The 17,903-nt window shown below is 42.9% G+C and overlaps 1 protein-coding gene across 1 annotated transcript in view; it reads left to right on the plus strand.

Annotated features, from left to right (window-relative positions):
* Positions 1-17,903, plus strand: part of LOC111971793 (voltage-dependent calcium channel subunit alpha-2/delta-4) — a 124,400-nt gene that overhangs the window by 65,751 nt on the left and 40,746 nt on the right. Inside the window, 16 exon segments of the mRNA XM_070446340.1 lie at positions 859-948; positions 1,076-1,189; positions 1,554-1,766; positions 2,108-2,125; positions 2,416-2,493; positions 3,895-4,050; positions 9,270-9,356; positions 11,735-11,806; positions 12,387-12,448; positions 12,561-12,628; positions 13,071-13,116; positions 13,307-13,404; positions 15,335-15,406; positions 15,715-15,773; positions 15,906-15,976; positions 16,731-16,827. Of these exon segments, the coding sequence (XP_070302441.1) occupies positions 859-948; positions 1,076-1,189; positions 1,554-1,766; positions 2,108-2,125; positions 2,416-2,493; positions 3,895-4,050; positions 9,270-9,356; positions 11,735-11,806; positions 12,387-12,448; positions 12,561-12,628; positions 13,071-13,116; positions 13,307-13,404; positions 15,335-15,406; positions 15,715-15,773; positions 15,906-15,976; positions 16,731-16,827 (1,401 nt within the window).

Genomic DNA, 17,903 nt, shown 5'->3' on the forward strand with positions numbered 1-17,903 from the left:
TAGTGTGTTAAATACAATTGTCACAAATAGCTTTATAGCCAGCAACCAGAGACTGCAACCAGGTCAGAGGGGCCATGAAAAACTCTCTTGGTATCCAGTCAACTGGACTGGTGTATTTGACCTTACACTGTCATGTCCTGTGCTAGGCTGTGCTGTGCTGCATTTTTGTAATTAAAACATATATATAATAACTTTATTTAACCAGGTAGGCCAGTTGAGAACAAGTTCTCATTTACAACTGCGACCTGGCCAAGATAAAGCAAAGTGCGACAAAAACAACAACACAGAGTTACACATAAACAAACGTACAGTCAATAGCACAATAAAAAAATCTATGTACAGTGTGTGCAAATGTAGAAGAGTAGGGAGGTAAGGCAATAAATAGGCCATAGAGGCAAAATAATTACAATTTAGCATTAACACTGGAGTGATAGATGTGCAGATGATGATGTGCAAGTAGAGATACTGGGGTGCAAAAGAGCAAGAGTGTGATCACATTGTTTTCTCACCGTAAAAGGTGCTGACCTCTCCCTCAATTCAATTACATTTTCAATTGAAGGGTTTATTGCCATGGGAAACATATGTTTACATTGCCAAAGCAAGTGAAATAGATAACAAACAAAAGTTAAATAAACAATACAAACATTTACAGTAAACATTACACTCACAAAAGTTAATAATAATAAAGACATATCAAACGTCATATTATGTGCAAATAGTTAAAGTACAAAAGGGAAAATAAATGAACATATGGGTTGTATTTACAATGGTGTTTGTTCTTCACTGGTTGCCCTTTTCCCCTCTCTCTCTTCCTCTCTTCCTCTCTCCCTCTCTTCCTCTCTTCCTCTCTCTCTCTAGCATTTTAAGGTGCTAGTGGATGAGCTTCACGTGAAGGGAGAGGGAAAAGTTGCAAAGGCCATGAAAGAATCCTTCAAAATCCTGAACGAGGTTTGCTTCCAACACACACAACACACACACACACACACACACACACACCCTCACATACATACGTATACTTCCACACACTTGCTGTTGGCCCAGTCTCAGTTCTTCACTGTGTGGTGCTTCCTCCCAGGCTGCGACCAAGGGCCAGGGCAGCCTGTGTAACCAGGCCATCATGCTGATCACAGATGGAGCCATGGAGGACTTCAAAGACGTGTTTGAAGAGTTTAACTGGCCTGATCGCAGGGTACTGTAGGGCAAAACTACTATTTACTCTATATGAATAACTACACACCCACTTGACCTACAGTAATACCTATTTACGGTACATTAAAATAAAATGTAATAACATTTAATTGGTCGCATACACATATTTAGCAGATGTTATTGCCGGTGCAGCGAAATGCTTGTGTTCCTCGCTCCAACAGTGCAGTAATATCTAACAATACACGTAAATTCTTCTGTTATTCTATTTTCTATTTCCCTACTTCCCCTGAACAGCAAGATATTTTGATGACATCACTTTAACAGCCATATCAGTTTAATATGTTCAGTATTTACTTAATGAACTGACTGAATTGAATATCAGTGTCCTATACTGTCTCTTTCAGGTGCGCCTCTTCACTTACCTTATTGGCAGAGAGATGACCTTTGCGGACAACACCAAGTGGATCGCCTGCAACAACAAGGGTTACTACACACACATCTCCACTCTGGCTGACGTGCAGGAGAATGTCATGGAGTACCTTCACGTCCTGAGCCGACCAATGGTCATCAATCACAATCATGACATCATCTGGACCGAGGCTTACATGGACACTGTGGTGAGTACGGCAGCTATACTTACCCAGTGGGCTTTGCCTGTTAACTGCAGTACATTCTGCCTTTTCTTCCAGGATCCAAATCTGCACTTTCTTTGGCTTCAAAGGCAACGTGTTGTTGTTGCATTTAACCACGTTTGTCACCTCACACTGCCCTGTTTGAAAGTCAACTGTCTACTGTATTATCATGGTGTGCTGTCAGTTACATTAGTTCATTCATTCTGTGTGTCTGTGTAGTTTATGACTCCTCCCTGTATTTGTCTTCTGTCATGCTACTGTGCTCATTCTCTCATCTCACCTCCCCTCTATCACCGGACCTGACCCTCACTCACTCACACTGACAGCTACCCAATACGAAGGAGGTAAAAAGAGACTGTGGGAAATACATCTTGTCTGATAGGGAAGCCCTTTTAGTGTAGTCCTCTTCTGTTTAGGCCTTGTGGTAATAGTGAACGCAGTCTCCCAAGCTTTCGATTGGCTGTCACCAGTTGCAGTTGTATGGCACCCTCTAGCGTAACGAGTCTTAATTGCAGGTATTAGAATTAACAAGTAGGAGTAGTACCAGAACCAACAGCTTTTTGATTTGTTTAGGATAAACCAAACGTTATTTCTGATGCATAAATATGTACTAATGCTGCAATAATTCCTCCAGCTCTTCGCCACAAAGGCTCAAAGTTTACTTCTCATGACCACGGTGGCAATGCCCGTCTTCAGCAAGAAGAAAGAGACGGTCAGTGGACTAAAAGCCTATGTTAGATTTAAATGTATATTTAACATAGGAATGGTGGTAATCAAAGTAATAACAGTTAGAAGTTGTAATTGTTGTAGTCCCTTTGAGGCACCAGACTATTCTTCCCCAAAAGCCTGTTACAACTGTAGTAATCTAGAGCTATAAAAGGTATGTGAGGTACAGTACCAGTCAAACGTTTGGACACACCTACTCATTCAGGGTTTTTCTTTATTTTTACTATTTTCTACATTGTAGAATAATAGGGAAGACATCAAAACTATGAAATAACACATATGGAATCATGTAGTAACCAAAAAAGTGTTAAACAAATCAAAATATAATTTATATTTCAGATTCTTCAAAGTAGCCACAGATTTCCACCGGTCTAATGTCCATTTCTAGTGTTTCTTGGCCCAAGCAAGTCTCTTCTTCTTACTGGTGTCCTTTAGTAGTGCTTTCTTTGCAGAAATTCGACCATGGAGGCCTGATTCAGGTAGTCTCCTCTGAACAGTTGATGTTGAGATGTGTCTGTTACTTGAACTCTGTGAAGCATTTATTTGGGCTGCAATCTGAGGTGCAGTTAACTCTAATGAACTTAACCTCTGCAGCAGAGGTAACTCTGGGTCTTCCTTTCCTGTGGCGGTCCTCATGAAAGCCAGTTTCATCATAGCGCTTGATGGTTTTTGCGACTGCACTTGAAGAAACTTTCAAAGTTCTTGAATGTTCCGCATTGACTGACCTTCATGTCTTAAAGTAATGATGGACTGTCGTTTCTCTTTGCTTATTTGAGCTGTTCTTGCCATAATATGGACTTGGTATTTTTACCAAATAGGGCTATCTTCTGTACACCACCCCTACCTTGTTACAACACAACTGAATGGCTCAAATGCATTAAGAAAGAAAGGAATTCCACAAATGAACTTTTAACAAGACACACCTGTTAATTGAATTTGTTCTTAACTGGCTTGCCTAGTTAAAGGTTAAATAAAAATAGAAATAGAATTTAATTGAAATGCATTCCTGGTGACTACCTCATGAAGCTGGTTGAAAGAATGCCAAGAGTGTGCAAAGCTGTCATCAAGGCAAAGGGTGACTACTTTGAAGAATGTCAAATTTAAAATATATTTTGATTTGTTGAACACTTTTTTGGTTACTACATGATTCCATATGTGTTATTTCATAGTTTTGATGTCTTCCCTATTATTCTACAATATATAAAATAGTAAAAATAAAGAAAAACCCTTGAATGAGTATGTATCCATACTTTTGACTGGTTTTGTATATTTGAACCTGGTCAAGCAGTTCACTGCGTGCACAATGCATCTGTGCTGCAGTGACATGTTACTGTAGTTGTTGTGCCATTAGAAGTCTTATAAACCCTCCTCTCCCCTTCTCCTCCAGCTGAGCCATGGGATCCTGCTGGGGGTGGTGGGTTCTGACATCCCTCTGTTGGAGGTAATGAAGCTGGCTCCCAGATATAGGCTGGGTCCCCATGGTTACGCTTTCCTCATCACCAACAACGGGTACATCCTGGCACACCCTGACCTACGACCTCTGGTGAGTCCAACCGCTGTAGAGCTTACGCTTGCTTCCGACTATAGTCACTAGTAGGGTTGCGTTATTCCGGGAACTTTCAATAAATTCTGTGGTTTTCCCGAAATCCCAGTTGGTGGATTCCCGGAATCTGGAGGGAATAAGCAGGAATTCCGTAATCCTCCAACCAGGATTTATGGAAAACTAGGGAATTTATTGAAAGTTCCCAAAATGTTGCAACCCTCGTCACTACTAATACTACTACAGTCCCTATTTCTAATACTATAGTTACGACTGCAGTCACCAGTACTACTACCGCAGTAAAAACTACCACTAATACTACTACTACTCTGACTGTAACGGCAGCCTTCCTCCTCTTCGTCTGAAGAGGAGGTATAGCAGGGATCGGACCAACACGCAGCGTAGCCAGTGCTCAACATGTTTAATTACAAACGAATACTGTGAACACTTACAACAATTACAAAATAACAAATGTGGCAAACCGATACAGCCCTATCTGGTGCAGAGAAAACACAGAGACAGGAAACAACCACCCACAATCTCCAACACAAAACAAGCCACCTATATATGATTCCCAATCAGAGACAACACAAAACATCTGCCTCTGATTGAGAACCATGTTAGGCCAAATATAGAAACGGACAAACAAGACACACAACATAGAATGCCCACCCAGCTCACGTCCTGACCAACACTAAAACAAGCAAAACACATAAGAACTATGGTCAGAACGTGACAGTACMCCCCTCCTGAGGTGCGGACTCCGAACGCACCCCCTAAAACTCAAGGGGAGGGTCTGGGTGGGCATCTGTCCACGGTGGCGGCTCCGGCGCAGGACAAGGCCACCACTCCACCATTGTCTTTGTCCCCCTCCTTAGCGTCCTTTGAGTGGCGACCCTCGCCCCCGACCTTGGCCTAGGAATCTTCACCAAGGTCCCCACTAGATTGAGGAGACAGCTCAGGACAGAGAGGTAGCTCAGGACAGAGAGGTAGCTCAGGACAGAGAGGTAGCTCAGGACAGAGAGGTAGCTCAGGACAGAGAGGTAGCTTCAGGACAGAGAGGTAGCTCAGGACAGAGAGGTAGCTCAGGAGAGAAGGAGAGGTAGACTCAGGACAGAGAGGTAGCTCAGGACAGAGGAGGTAGCTCAGGACAGAGGGGTAGCTCAGGACAGAGGGGCAGCTCCGGACTGAGGGGCAGCTCCGGACTGAGGGGCAGCTCCGGACTGAGGGGCAGCTCCGGGCTGAGGGGCAGCTCCGGGCTGAGGGGCAGCTCCGGGCTGAGGGGCAGCTCATGACTGGAGGGCAGCTCATGACTGGAGGGCAGCTCATGACTGGAGGGCAGCTATTGGACAGTCGTCATGTTGAGATGGTGTGAGATTTAGGAAGAGCATGCAGTATTGTTGAGCTTAGGATGTTGGAGGGTGGTGCAAGGCACATTGTGTTTTTAAATTCTTCGTTCTTGTCAGTGACCACACTCAAACAGTCAGTGGCCACGCTCAAACAGTCCAAAGAGTCTAACCTAAAGACCATCTCAATGTTCAATTTGCAGATTTTGTGTGGGGTCACTGATTGGTTATTGAACAGAGCATGAATAATTTCATTAAATGGTTAAAGAGTCTCAGATGACAGCCTCGTGCTCAACACCTAGAGCAGCATAGTGGAGGGTTGTATTCATTAGTGTACACCGTAGACAAAATGTTTTACAACAGATAATGAAAACAAGCCTTTCTTATTGGGCAACTTCAGCTTGTCCCTCCCAGGCAACCATAAAATGTGATTCTGGGTGTTATTTTCTGTTTTATTTAACCTTTATTTTGACAGCGGGTCATGCTGAGACCAAGGTCTCTTTCACAGATGAGCCCTGTATACACATGAACACACATCACAATACACTTCAATTACTCTTCAATATACATTATACACATCAATTACACTTCAATATACACTATACACATAAATTGCACATCAATTACCACTTTATTTTAAGAATGTGAAATGTCAGAATAATAGTAGAGAGAATGATTTATTTCAGCATTTATTTATTTCACCACATTCACAGTGGGTCAGAAGTTTACATACACTCAATTAGTATTTGGTAGCACTGCCTTTAAATAGTTTAACTTGGGTCAAATGTTTCAGGTAGCCTTCCACAAGCTTCCCACAATAAATTGGGTGAATTTTTGCCCATTCCTCCTGACAGAGCTGGTGTAACTGTGTCAGGTTTGTAGGCTTCCTTGCTCGCACATGCTTTTTTCAGTTCTGCCACAAATTTTCTATAGGTTTGAGGTCAGGGCTTTGTGATGGCCACTCTAATACCTTGACTTTGTTGTCCTTAAGCCATTTTGCTGCAACTTTGGAAGTATGCTTGGGGTCAATGTCCATTTGGAAGACCCATTTGTGAGCAAGCTTTAACTTCTTGACTGCTGTCTTGAGATGTTGCTTCAATATATATACGTACATTTTCCTTCTCATGATGCCATCTATTTTGTGAAGTGCACCAGTCCCTCCTGCCACAAAGCACCCCCACAACATGATGCTGCCACCCCTGTGCTTCACGGTTGGGATGGTGTTCTTCGGCTTGCAAGCCTCCCCCTTTTTCCTTCAAACATAACGATGGACATTATGGCCAAACAGTTCAATTTTTGTTTCATCAGACCAGAGGACATTTCTCCAAAAAGTACGATCTTTGTCCCCATGTGCTGTTGCAATCCATAGTCTGGCTTTTTTATGCGGTTTTGGAGCAGTGGCTTCTTCCTTGCTGAGCGGCCTTTCAGGTTATGTCAATATAGGACTTGTTTTACTGTGGAAATAGATACTTTTGTACTCCAGCATCTTCACTAGGTCCTTTGCTGTTGTTCTGGGATTGATTTGCACTTTTCGCATCAAAGTACGTTCATCTCTAGGAGACCGTCTCCTTCCTGAGCGGTATGACGGCTGTGTGGTCCCATGGTATTTATACTTGCGTACTATTGTTTGTGCAGATGAACGTGGTACCTTCAGGCACTTGGAAATTACTCCCAAGAATGAACCAGACTTGTGGAGGTCTACAATTTTTTTCTGAGGTCTAGGCTGATTTCTTTTGATTTTCCCATGATGTCAAGCAAAGAGAACTGAGTTTGAAGGTAGGCCTTGAAATACATCCACAGGTATACCTCCAATTGACTCAAATGATGTCAATTAGCCTATCAGAAGCTTCTAAAGCCATGACATAATTTTCTGGATTTTTCCAAGCTGTTTAAAGGCACAGTCAACTTAGTGAATGTAAACTTCTGACCCACTGGAATTGTGATACAGTGAATTATAAGTGAAATAATCTGTCTGTAAACAATTGTTAGAAAAATTACTTGTGTCATGCACAAAGTAGATGTCCTAACCGACTTGCCAAAACTATAGTTTGTTAAAACCTCTTATGACTGCAATCCCGTTAATGGGATGATATGACAACAGCCAGTGAAAGTGCAGGGTGCCAAATTCAAACAACAGAAATCTCATAATAAAAATTTCTCAAACATGCATGTATCTAATACCATTTTAAAGGTAATCTTGTTGTTAATCCCACCAAAGTGTCCGATTTCAAATAGGCTTTACAGCGAAAGCACCACAAACGATTATGTTAGGTCACCGCAAAATCACAGACAAACACAGTCATTTTCCCAGCCAAGGACAAAAGACAGGAGTCACAAAAAGCAGAAATAGAGATAAAATGAATCACTGACCTTTGATGATCTTCATCAGAAGACACCCATAGGACTTCATGTTACACAATACATATATGTTTTGTTCGATTAAGTTCATATTTATATCTAAAAACCTCAGTTTACATTGGCGCAATGTTCAGAAATGCCTCCAAAATATCCGGAGAAATTGCAGAGCCACGTCAAATAACAGAAATACTCATCATAAACTTTGATGAAAGATACATGTTTTACATAGAATTAAAGATAAACTTGTTCTTAATGCAACCGCTGTGTCAGATTTCAAAAAGCTTTACGGCAAAAGCACAATATTCAATAATCTGAGAACACGGTTCAGCCACAAAAGGAAGCCATACAGTTACCCGCCAAATTGTGCAGTCAACAAAACCCATTATAAATCTTCACTTACATTTGCTGATCTTCGTCGGAATGCACTCCCAAGACTCCCACTTCCACAAGAAATGTTTGTTTTGTTCGGTAATGTCCATCATTTATGTCCAAATAGCTATTTTTGTTAGCGTGTTTGGTAAACAAATCCAAAGTCAGGAAGCGCGTTCACTAAAAGCAGACGAAATGTCAAAAAGTTCCGTAACAGTCAGTAGAAACATGTCAAACGATGTATTGAATCAATCTTTAGAATGTTTTTAACATAAATCTTCAGTAACGTTTCAACCGGAGAATTACATTGACTTCAGATGTGCGATGGAACAGAGCTCCCTCATGTGAACGCGCATGGTCAGAGCATGGTCAGGTCATGATAGACCTTACTCAATCCCCTCTCATTCGGCCTCCCCTCACAGTAGAGGCATCAGACAAGGTCCTACAGACTGTTGACATCTAGTGGAAGCCGTAGGAAGTGCAAACTCATCCATATCCCACTGTGTATTCAATAGGGTCTTGGTTGAAAATCGACCAACCTCAGAATTCCCACTTCCGGTTTTGATTTTTTTCTCAGGTTTTTGCCTGCCATATGAGTTCTGTTATACTCACAGACATCATTCAAACAGTTTTAGAAACTTCAGAGTGTTCTCTATCCACTACGAATATAATATGCATATATTGCAACTGGGACTGAGGAGCAGGCAGTTTACTATGGGCACCCCTGTGCACTTTCATCCAAGCTACTCAAGCCATAAGTAGTTTTAACAAGAAATTTGTGGAGTGGTTGAAAAACAAGTTTTAATGACTCCAACCTAAGTGTGTGTAAACTTCGACTTCAACTGTACACATCAATATTCATATCAATATAAAAATATAAGAAGAAGAAAACAAACATGTTATGTGGTCAATAATAGCTACTTGTTCCTTTTGGAGCCAGTTGCCATGGAGATGGAGCCTTTGAAGTCAGGATACCATGTCATGGAGTTGTCCATCAAACACAGTTGTCCTAAGTGATTGGCTCAGCCTAGAGAATAAACACATATTACAGACAGACAGCTGAGGTTCTATATAAAAACTTGTATCTGTCCTCTTCCTGATTCTTTTCACCCATGTCGTCTTCCTCATCTCCTCCTTTCCTGTCCCAAGTACAAAGAAGGCAAGACGCTGAAGCCCAAGCCTAACTACAACAGTGTGGACCTGGCTGAGGTGGAGTGGGAGGACATAGATGAGACAGTGAGTAGTATAGTAGCAACAGTAATATTAATGCATAGATGAGATGGTGTAGTATTTAGGTAATATTAATACATAGATGAGACAGTGAGTAGTATATTAGTAACAGTAACATTAATGCATAGATGAGATGTATATAGTATTTCATACATAGATGAGACAGTGGGTAGTATACAGTAGTAGTAACAGTAATATGAATACATAGATGAGATAGTGAGTAGTATAGTAGTAGTATTAATACATAGATGAGACAGTGGGTAGTATACAGTAGTAGTAACAGTAATATTAATACATAGATGAGATAGTGAGTAGTAGTATTAATACATATATGACTGTGGGTTGTATACAGTAGTAGTAACAGTAATATTAATACATAGATGAGATAGTGAGTAGTATAGTAGTAGTATTAATACATAGATGAGACAGTGGGTAGTATACAGTAGTAGTAACAGTAATATTAATACATAGATGAGACAGTGAGTTGTAGTATAGTAGTAGTATTAATACATAGATGAGACAGTGGGTAGTATACAGTAGTAGTAACAGTAATATTAATACATAGATGAGATAGTGAGTAGTATAGTAGTAGTATTAATACATAGATGAGACAGTGGGTAGTATACAGTAGTAGTAACAGTAATATTAATACATAGATGAGATATGTGAGTAGTATAGTAGTAGTATTAATACATAGATGAGACAGTGGGTAGTATACAGTAGTAGTAACAGTAATATTAATACATAGATGAGATAGTGAGTAGTAGTATTAATAATATATGAGACTGTGGGTTGTTATACAGTAGTAGTAACAGTAATATTAATACATAGATGAGATAGTGAGTAGTATAGTAGTAGTATTAATACATAGATGAGACAGTGGGTAGTATACAGTAGTAGTAACAGTAATATTAATACATAGATGAGATAGTGAGTAGTAGTATTAATACATATTGAGACTGTGGGTTGTATACAGTAGTAGTAACAGTAATATTAATACACAGATGATGTAGTATAGTATAAATATTAATACATAGATGAGACAGTGAGTTGTAGTATAGTAGTAGTATTAATACATATATGAGACAGTGGGTTGTATACAGTAGTAGTAACAGTAAATATTAATACATAGATGAGACAGTGAGTTGTATAGTAGTAATATTAATACATAGGTCTTCTACAGCACTTTACAATGAACAACAACAAAAAAACGAGTAAGTGAGCCCGGATATAAAATCAGGAAGAAAACTCTGAATACACATGTACAGTCAGGGGTGGACTTAGTGGTTTGACGGACGGTTTCAAAATGCTGTTGAGGGGCCCCCCCAAAATTGACATTTTCCAACAGATATTACCTGCTATGATTATTGCACATGTACTGTACATACCATATCACATAACCCACCGACAACACACTGAATGTCTTCAAAAGAGCTTGCCAGCTTGTAATCCGAAAAAAAATGTCTCCTTCTGGTTCGTTCAGCTATTCCTATGGGGAGAAAGAATGGGGGTTTTGGATAAAAGCCGAAAATAATGTCTGAGGTTAATACAGGCTTAGGAGATCTTATACATTTTGTTCTATGAGATAATATGTAATGGGTGCGTGTTGGTGGCTGGGAAGTCAGGTGCAGGAGAACGAACTTGGTAAAAACGGAGTTGTTTAATAAATGCTGATAAAACTCCCAAAAACCAAAATGTACAAAATAACAAAAGTGGGTACAAAACCCGTCGCACACCAACATAATACATGCACATCACATACATGCAAACAATCTCCGACAAGGACATGAGGGGAAACAGAGGGTTAAATACACAACATGTAATTGATGGGATTGGAACCAGGTGTGAAGGAAGACAAGACAAAACCAATGGAAAATGAAAAATGGATCAGTGATGTCTAGAAGGCCGGTGACGTTGACCGCCGAACACCGCCCGAACAAGGAGAGGGACCGACTTCGATGGAAGTCGTGACATAATATCAGTCAGTTAACATGACCTTTATGAATTATGAAGCCTTTATGTGCTTATTTTGATTACATAAATGCTTAAAAAAAAAGTGACGTTAGCTGCTGAAGATTATCTCAGAACAAAACCTAGAAGATATCCTAAGCCTTTGTTTATCACAGACCTTATTGTCGCCGTTTATCCAAAAACCCTCAAAAAAAAACATTAATTTCCCCATAAGCTTTGTCCAACGAGCAATGGCAGAGTTATTGCCTACCAAAAGACGCCATTACTATTTCTCGCTGTACAGTAGAACCCCTTTCTAGGTATGAATATATATTCATGTATGTTCTGGGCTCTGTTTGGGTAATTGTGCTGGTAAGGTAACTGAATACAAGGTCAACAGTGATTGTGTGCATTATTGTGTGTGTTTTTCCCAGCTAAGGACAGCCATGGTGAAAGGGGAGATGGGCACTCTGTCTTTAAACGTGAGAGCATCAGTGGACAAAGCGGTGAGTGGGACCTCGTGTGTGTGTGGGGGGATTAGATGTGGCTCAATGCCTTATGCCTAATGGAATATTCATAGTAGTCTCGTACACCCAACCTTAGGCGACAGCAATGACTAGGTTCTGCTTTCAATGACGGACTCTTTTGGCAACTTCAAAAAGTGAAGAAAAATTGTTCCGGGGCAGGTGCACTTCAGACAGACAACTCTCCTAACAAATCATGAGGCAGACATGACAGAACGTCGCGATTCGAAACGAGGCAGGCAAAATTTTGCAGTGGTTTAAGTGAAGGTAGTTGATGCAAATTAGACACTTGCAAAATGCACTCATTAAAAATACCCTCCGTGATCTCCATCTTACTAGCAGTTATTTTGTAATCAAGCAATTATTTTGTATTCAAGCGGATAAGGTAGTGACTTAAGCAGTGTCGTAGTTCCTCTATGCCAAACTGATGTTCTGTTATGTACAGACGTGTTAAGCCGGAACATTTGAAAATTGTGGGAGTCAACCTGGAGGTCTAGAGACACTATATTGATTCTAACAACTGTCTCATAACACAATTCTCATTTTTTTCCCTTCACAACAGAAAAGGCCTTTGTTCTTAACAAATGACTACTTCTACACAACCATCAATGACACCCCATTCAGGTAAGTGTGATGCTATGATGGCGAGTGTGGTATGTAGTCATAGACCTGTTGGATTGAATGAAGTCAATGAACATCTCACTCACTCCTTTATTGTATGTATTTCCCTCTGCAGTTTTGGTATGGTTCTGACAAGGGGTCACGGACAGCTGATGTTCATGGGGACAGTCTCTGTGGAAGAGGGTAAGTCTCCCCACTCTACCGCTACTGGCCACTCTCTCTGCCTCTCATCTGCCCTGCTCTACTGCTACTGGCCACTCTCTCTGCCTCTCATCTGCCCTGCTCTACTGCTACTGGCCACTCTCTCTGCCTCTCATCTGCCCCCTTCTACTGCTACTGGCCACTCTCTCTGCCACGCATCTGCCCTGCTCTACTGCTACTGGCCACTCTCTCTGCCTCTCATCTGCACTGCTCTACTGCTACTGGCCACTCTCTCTGCCTCATCTGCCCCGCTCTACTGCTACTGGCCACTCTCTCTGCCACGCATCTGCACTGCTCTACTGCTACTGGCCACTCTCTCTGCCACTCATCTGCCCCACTCTACTGCTACTGGCCACTCTCTCTGCCACTGATTTACTGCAGAACAATCGGATTTATTTACTGGTTGCATCCAATCTCCACTCAGGCCTGCATGACCTGACGTCCCCTGATCTATCCATATCCAATGAGTGGTAAGCATGGATAAATACTAACAAATAAAGTATTGAATGTAATATTATAAATTATATATTATTGGACTGTAATCCTCTAAATAAATGTACTGAAATGTAACACTCTAAATGATAGAGTGTTGGACTGTAATACTTTATTGGCCTTAAATGGCCCTTCACGTAGTGAAAACCCCATTGTCTTTCCGTTCAGGACGTATTGTGAGACAGACATTGATCCTCACCACCGCAAATACTCTCAGCTTCAGGCTGTCATTCGCTACCTGCAGGGGAAGGAGCCTGACCTGGAGTGTGAGTACTGTCTCTACAGCCTGCTCCATAGATAAATACTTATTCAACCCCAATGCCATTTACCCTAACGCTGATGTTACCCTAAAACTAACGCTGATGTTACCCTAACCCCAACGCTGATGTTACCTTGACCCCAACGCTGATGTTACCCTAACCCCAACGCTGATGTTACACTAACCCTGACCCCAATGCTGATGTTACCCTAACCCCAACGCTGATGTTACACTAACCCTGACCCCAATGCTGATGTTACCCTAACCCTGACCCCAATGCTGATGTTACCCCAACGCTGATGTTACCCTAACCCTAACACTGATGTTACACCAACGCTGATGTTACCCTAACCCTAACACTGATGTTACCCCAACGCTGATGTTACCCTAACCCTAACGCTGATGTTACCCTAACACTGATGTTACCCTAACCCCAAACCTGATTTTACCCTAACGCTGATGTTACCCGAACCACAACGCCGATGTTACCCTAACCCTGACCCCAACGCTGATGTTACCCTAACCCTGACCCCAACGCTGATGTTACCCTAACTCTGATGTTTCCCTAACCCCCACGCTGATGTGACCCTAACCCCAACGCTGATGTGACCCTAACCCCAACGCTGATGTGACCCCTAACCTCCCAACCTGATTTTACCCAACCCCAACGCTGATGTTACACTAACAGCTGATGTTACCCTACCCTCGACCCAGCTGATTGGTTACCCTAGACTCTGACGCGATGTTACCCTAACACTGTGTACCATTTGATCCTGTAATGGCGCCTTGAATTATCCTTAAATATGCACACATCCATATGCTAGTGCCTGGGATAGTTTTACCCCTCAACTAGATACCCCCTAAACTGTGGGTTTGTATATGTTTTACCCACAGACCGGGCACGCTCGGGCAAACCCCACACGCTGATGTTACTCGCTACCCAACGCTGATGTTCCCTAACACCCAACTCTGATGTTACCCCTAACGGGGCTGTGATGGGAGTTTATCCCTTATTACTTCTCTCTCTAGACGCTGGATCCGTTAGCCCTGTTGGAAATCACCCTAAACACCACAACATGAGGTGTAACCCGCTTTTTTTGGGGGGCGGGAACCAAACTAACATCAGCCCGCGATAGGTTCACCATTCCCCTAACACTCCCAACGCTGAATGTTACCCACTAACCCCAAACTACTGATGATGAGTTACCAGAGCCTAATTTGATCTACTTGATTGTTACCCTAATCCCGAACTCTGATGTTACTCAACGCTTGATGTTTCCTAACCCAACTGCCTGGGATGTTACCTACCTGTATTTATCGTCTCCAACCTAAAACCCTGCCATACTGCAGTTTGGACATGAGGAATGCCATGACCTAGACGCGGCCCCCACCCCCTACAGATTGTTAACCGGGGCTGGAGGTTTTTTCACACTGATGTTACCCACCACCACCCAACCTGGCTGCATCGGGGATGTTTAAGCCGGACCCCGTGGGGGGGCCGGCCCACCCTGGTGTCGGTCTACACGGGGACCGCGCAACGCTGAATGTTACCTACCCCAACGCTGATGTTACCACCACCAACACCCAACGTGATGTTACCTCCACCGGGCCTCCAACATAATGAAAACGGGCCCCCAGGCCCAACCAAGCACACAACAAGGCTAGGATCGTTATCCGCTAACGCCAACGCTGTGTTATTGTTAACCCGCTAGCCATACACCGCCAACGCTGATGTACCCTATATCTTGACCCAAGCTGATGTTACCCTTAACTAACTACCCTCCCAACGTTGATGTTACATCTCCCAACTCTGATGTTTCCCTAAACACACCAACTCTGATGTTACCTCTATAACCCAACGCTGATAAGTTACCAACGCCTGGCTGTTTACCTATCTATCACCACAACGCGTTAATGTTAACCACCGGGCATTTTAGGCCCCGTGGCGCAGGGCCTGGGGGAAGCAAAACCTCAAAAGATCGTGGGCCCCGGCTTTGTGTTGTGGTGTGGTTGGGTGTGTGATGATGTGGGGTGGGCGGCCACCTACGGCTTTGTATCTACGCCCTCTCTATATGGCCAAGTAAAACAACCAACGGGCTTAGGCATCGTTACCTGGAGAAGGGGTAGACTTTCTTCTATTTACGAAGTGACTGGAACATGGGTATAACAATTATTCTAATGGCAGCACACTAACACTTCGATGTTAACCTGAACCGCGCTTGAGGGCAGGGCAGCGGCGAGCGGTGGATGGGTGGTAGGGGGCGGCGAAGGAAAAAAAAAAATAAAAAACTACATCTTGGTTTTGTGGATTCCCCAGGAGGAGAAGACTTGCCCTGCTCGCGAGAGCCCTTCGAGGGTCGTAGCCCTACGGGGAGAGTAGGGGATATATAAAGATTACTCTATTCAAGACCAAAAACAAAGTTATAGGCCGGTTTTTCCTATATCTTGGCAATTTCTTTCAAAGTTTTTCTTGAAACCTGTCTGACCTGAGTGTCCTCTGACTCCTAGGTGGACAGAGGTGCTGGCTGCAAGCAGACACTGTTTGATGTTGGACTGGAGTGTCTGCTTGACTTGCCCAGGTGACAGGTGCTTGCTGCAGGCAAGATCACTGTTGATGTTGATGAGTGATCGTCTGACTCCCAAGTGACGAGGTGCTGCTTGGCAGCAGACACTGGTTTGAATGCTTGACCCTCCAGGCCCTTGTTGGGAGTGTACGCTGACCTGCCCAGGTCTCGACCAGAGAAAACGCCTAGGGCAGGTGCTCGCCCACCGCAGAACTGCTCTTGCACCAGTGTTGACTGTAGTGTCTATGACTTTTCTTTTTCCCTCCCAGGTGACAGGTTGCTGCTCAGCAAGACACCTGCTCTTGATGCCGTTATAGTGGAGAAAGGCGTTCTCACCTTCAGAAGCCTAAACACCTCCGTACGGAGAAATAACAGCCCTTTTATGGTTGTTTTTTTTTGGACCTTGTTTTTTCCTTCCCTTCCTTCCTCCCCGCCCTTTTCTCCGGTGCATAACGCTTGGGAACTTGAAGCACATTTCCTGGGTAAAGACTACAAAATGATATGTTTTTCAACTTCCCCCTTGTTGCCAATATTCCTTTTGTGTTTAGCTGTGATATGAGGTATTATGTTTCGAGGGTGGTGTGCTTCCTCGTGGCGGCGCTGCGCCGACATTTTTATTTTTTCCCTAAATAACTGGTTGTTGTTGTGGTGTCTGTAACTATGTAGTTATTGAGGCTGCATTAAATTACCAATCTGTGGTATGTTGTTTGTGTTCAGCGTTCATGGGAGATGGGTGTGGAGGCAGCCTTCTCTGGTGAATCTGTTCCAGCTTTCGGCCTGGCCTTCACAACGGGGCGCAGTTCCCTTCCCACTCCCCCAGATACACTGGCATAGTAGACCTTTTCTCAGCCCCGGTATGTCGCCAGGTGAGTCACACTAAGACCCTCCTCAGCTAGGGAATGCGTTTTAGGAAGCTGTCCGTGGCCTTGCAGAAAATGCGTAATCTTCCTGCTTGGCTGCGCACTCACCTTTTTTTCTCTGAGCTGGGGTGGTGATTTTATCTGATTATCTATTCCGAAGGACTGACAGTTGCAGACCTGGCAGAGTTTAACACATTCAGGACTAGTGCCCTTTACAAGCTTATCATACCGCAGACTAGAGTTAGGGAAGAGAAAAATATTGACCATTTACAACTGGCAATTAGCCCTAGACAGGAGGTTAGCCCATTACAGACACATTAGCCCTACAGAGTTAGCGCATTACAGACTACATTAGCCTACAGAGTAGCCCACTAACAGCCTACATTAGCCCAACAAGATCTTAGCCCAGTTACAAGACTACATTTAGCCATACACGAGTTAGCGCGACACTTAATCCTGCATAAACAGTCTACAGATTTAGGGATTTATCCCTACAAAAGAACATTGGAAGTTGAAGCCAGCACTTCATACTCACTAGCCTCCATTTAGTCCCTACAAAGGTTAGCTTATCATTTTAGTTCCTCACTTAGCTAGGAGCTGTGAGCTCACTATTACAATGGTCTTGTCTACATTAGCCCTACAGAGTTAGCCCATATTACAGCCTACATTAGTCCTACAAGGTTAGCCCATTACAGACTACATTAGCCCTACAGAGTTAGCCCCACACAGCCTACATTAGCCCTACAGATTTAGCCCATATTACAGACTAAATTAGCCATACACAGTTAGCCCATATTACAGTCTACATTAGCCTACAGAGTTAGCCCTATTACAGCCTCATTAGTCTACAGAGTTAGCCTACATTAGTCCTACAGAGTTAGCCCATATTACAGTCTACATTAGCCTACAGAGTTAGCCCATATTACAGCCTACATTAGTCCTACAGAGTTAGCCCATTACAGACTACATTAGCCCTACAGAGTTAGCCCCCTACAGCCTACATTAGCCTACAGATTTAGCCCCTATTACAGACTACATTAGCCGTACACATTTAGCCCATATTACAGTCTACATTAGCCCTA

Source organism: Salvelinus sp. IW2-2015, linkage group LG13 (genome assembly GCF_002910315.2).
Source record: "Salvelinus sp. IW2-2015 linkage group LG13, ASM291031v2, whole genome shotgun sequence".
Classification (NCBI taxonomy): Eukaryota; Metazoa; Chordata; class Actinopteri; order Salmoniformes; family Salmonidae; genus Salvelinus; species Salvelinus sp. IW2-2015.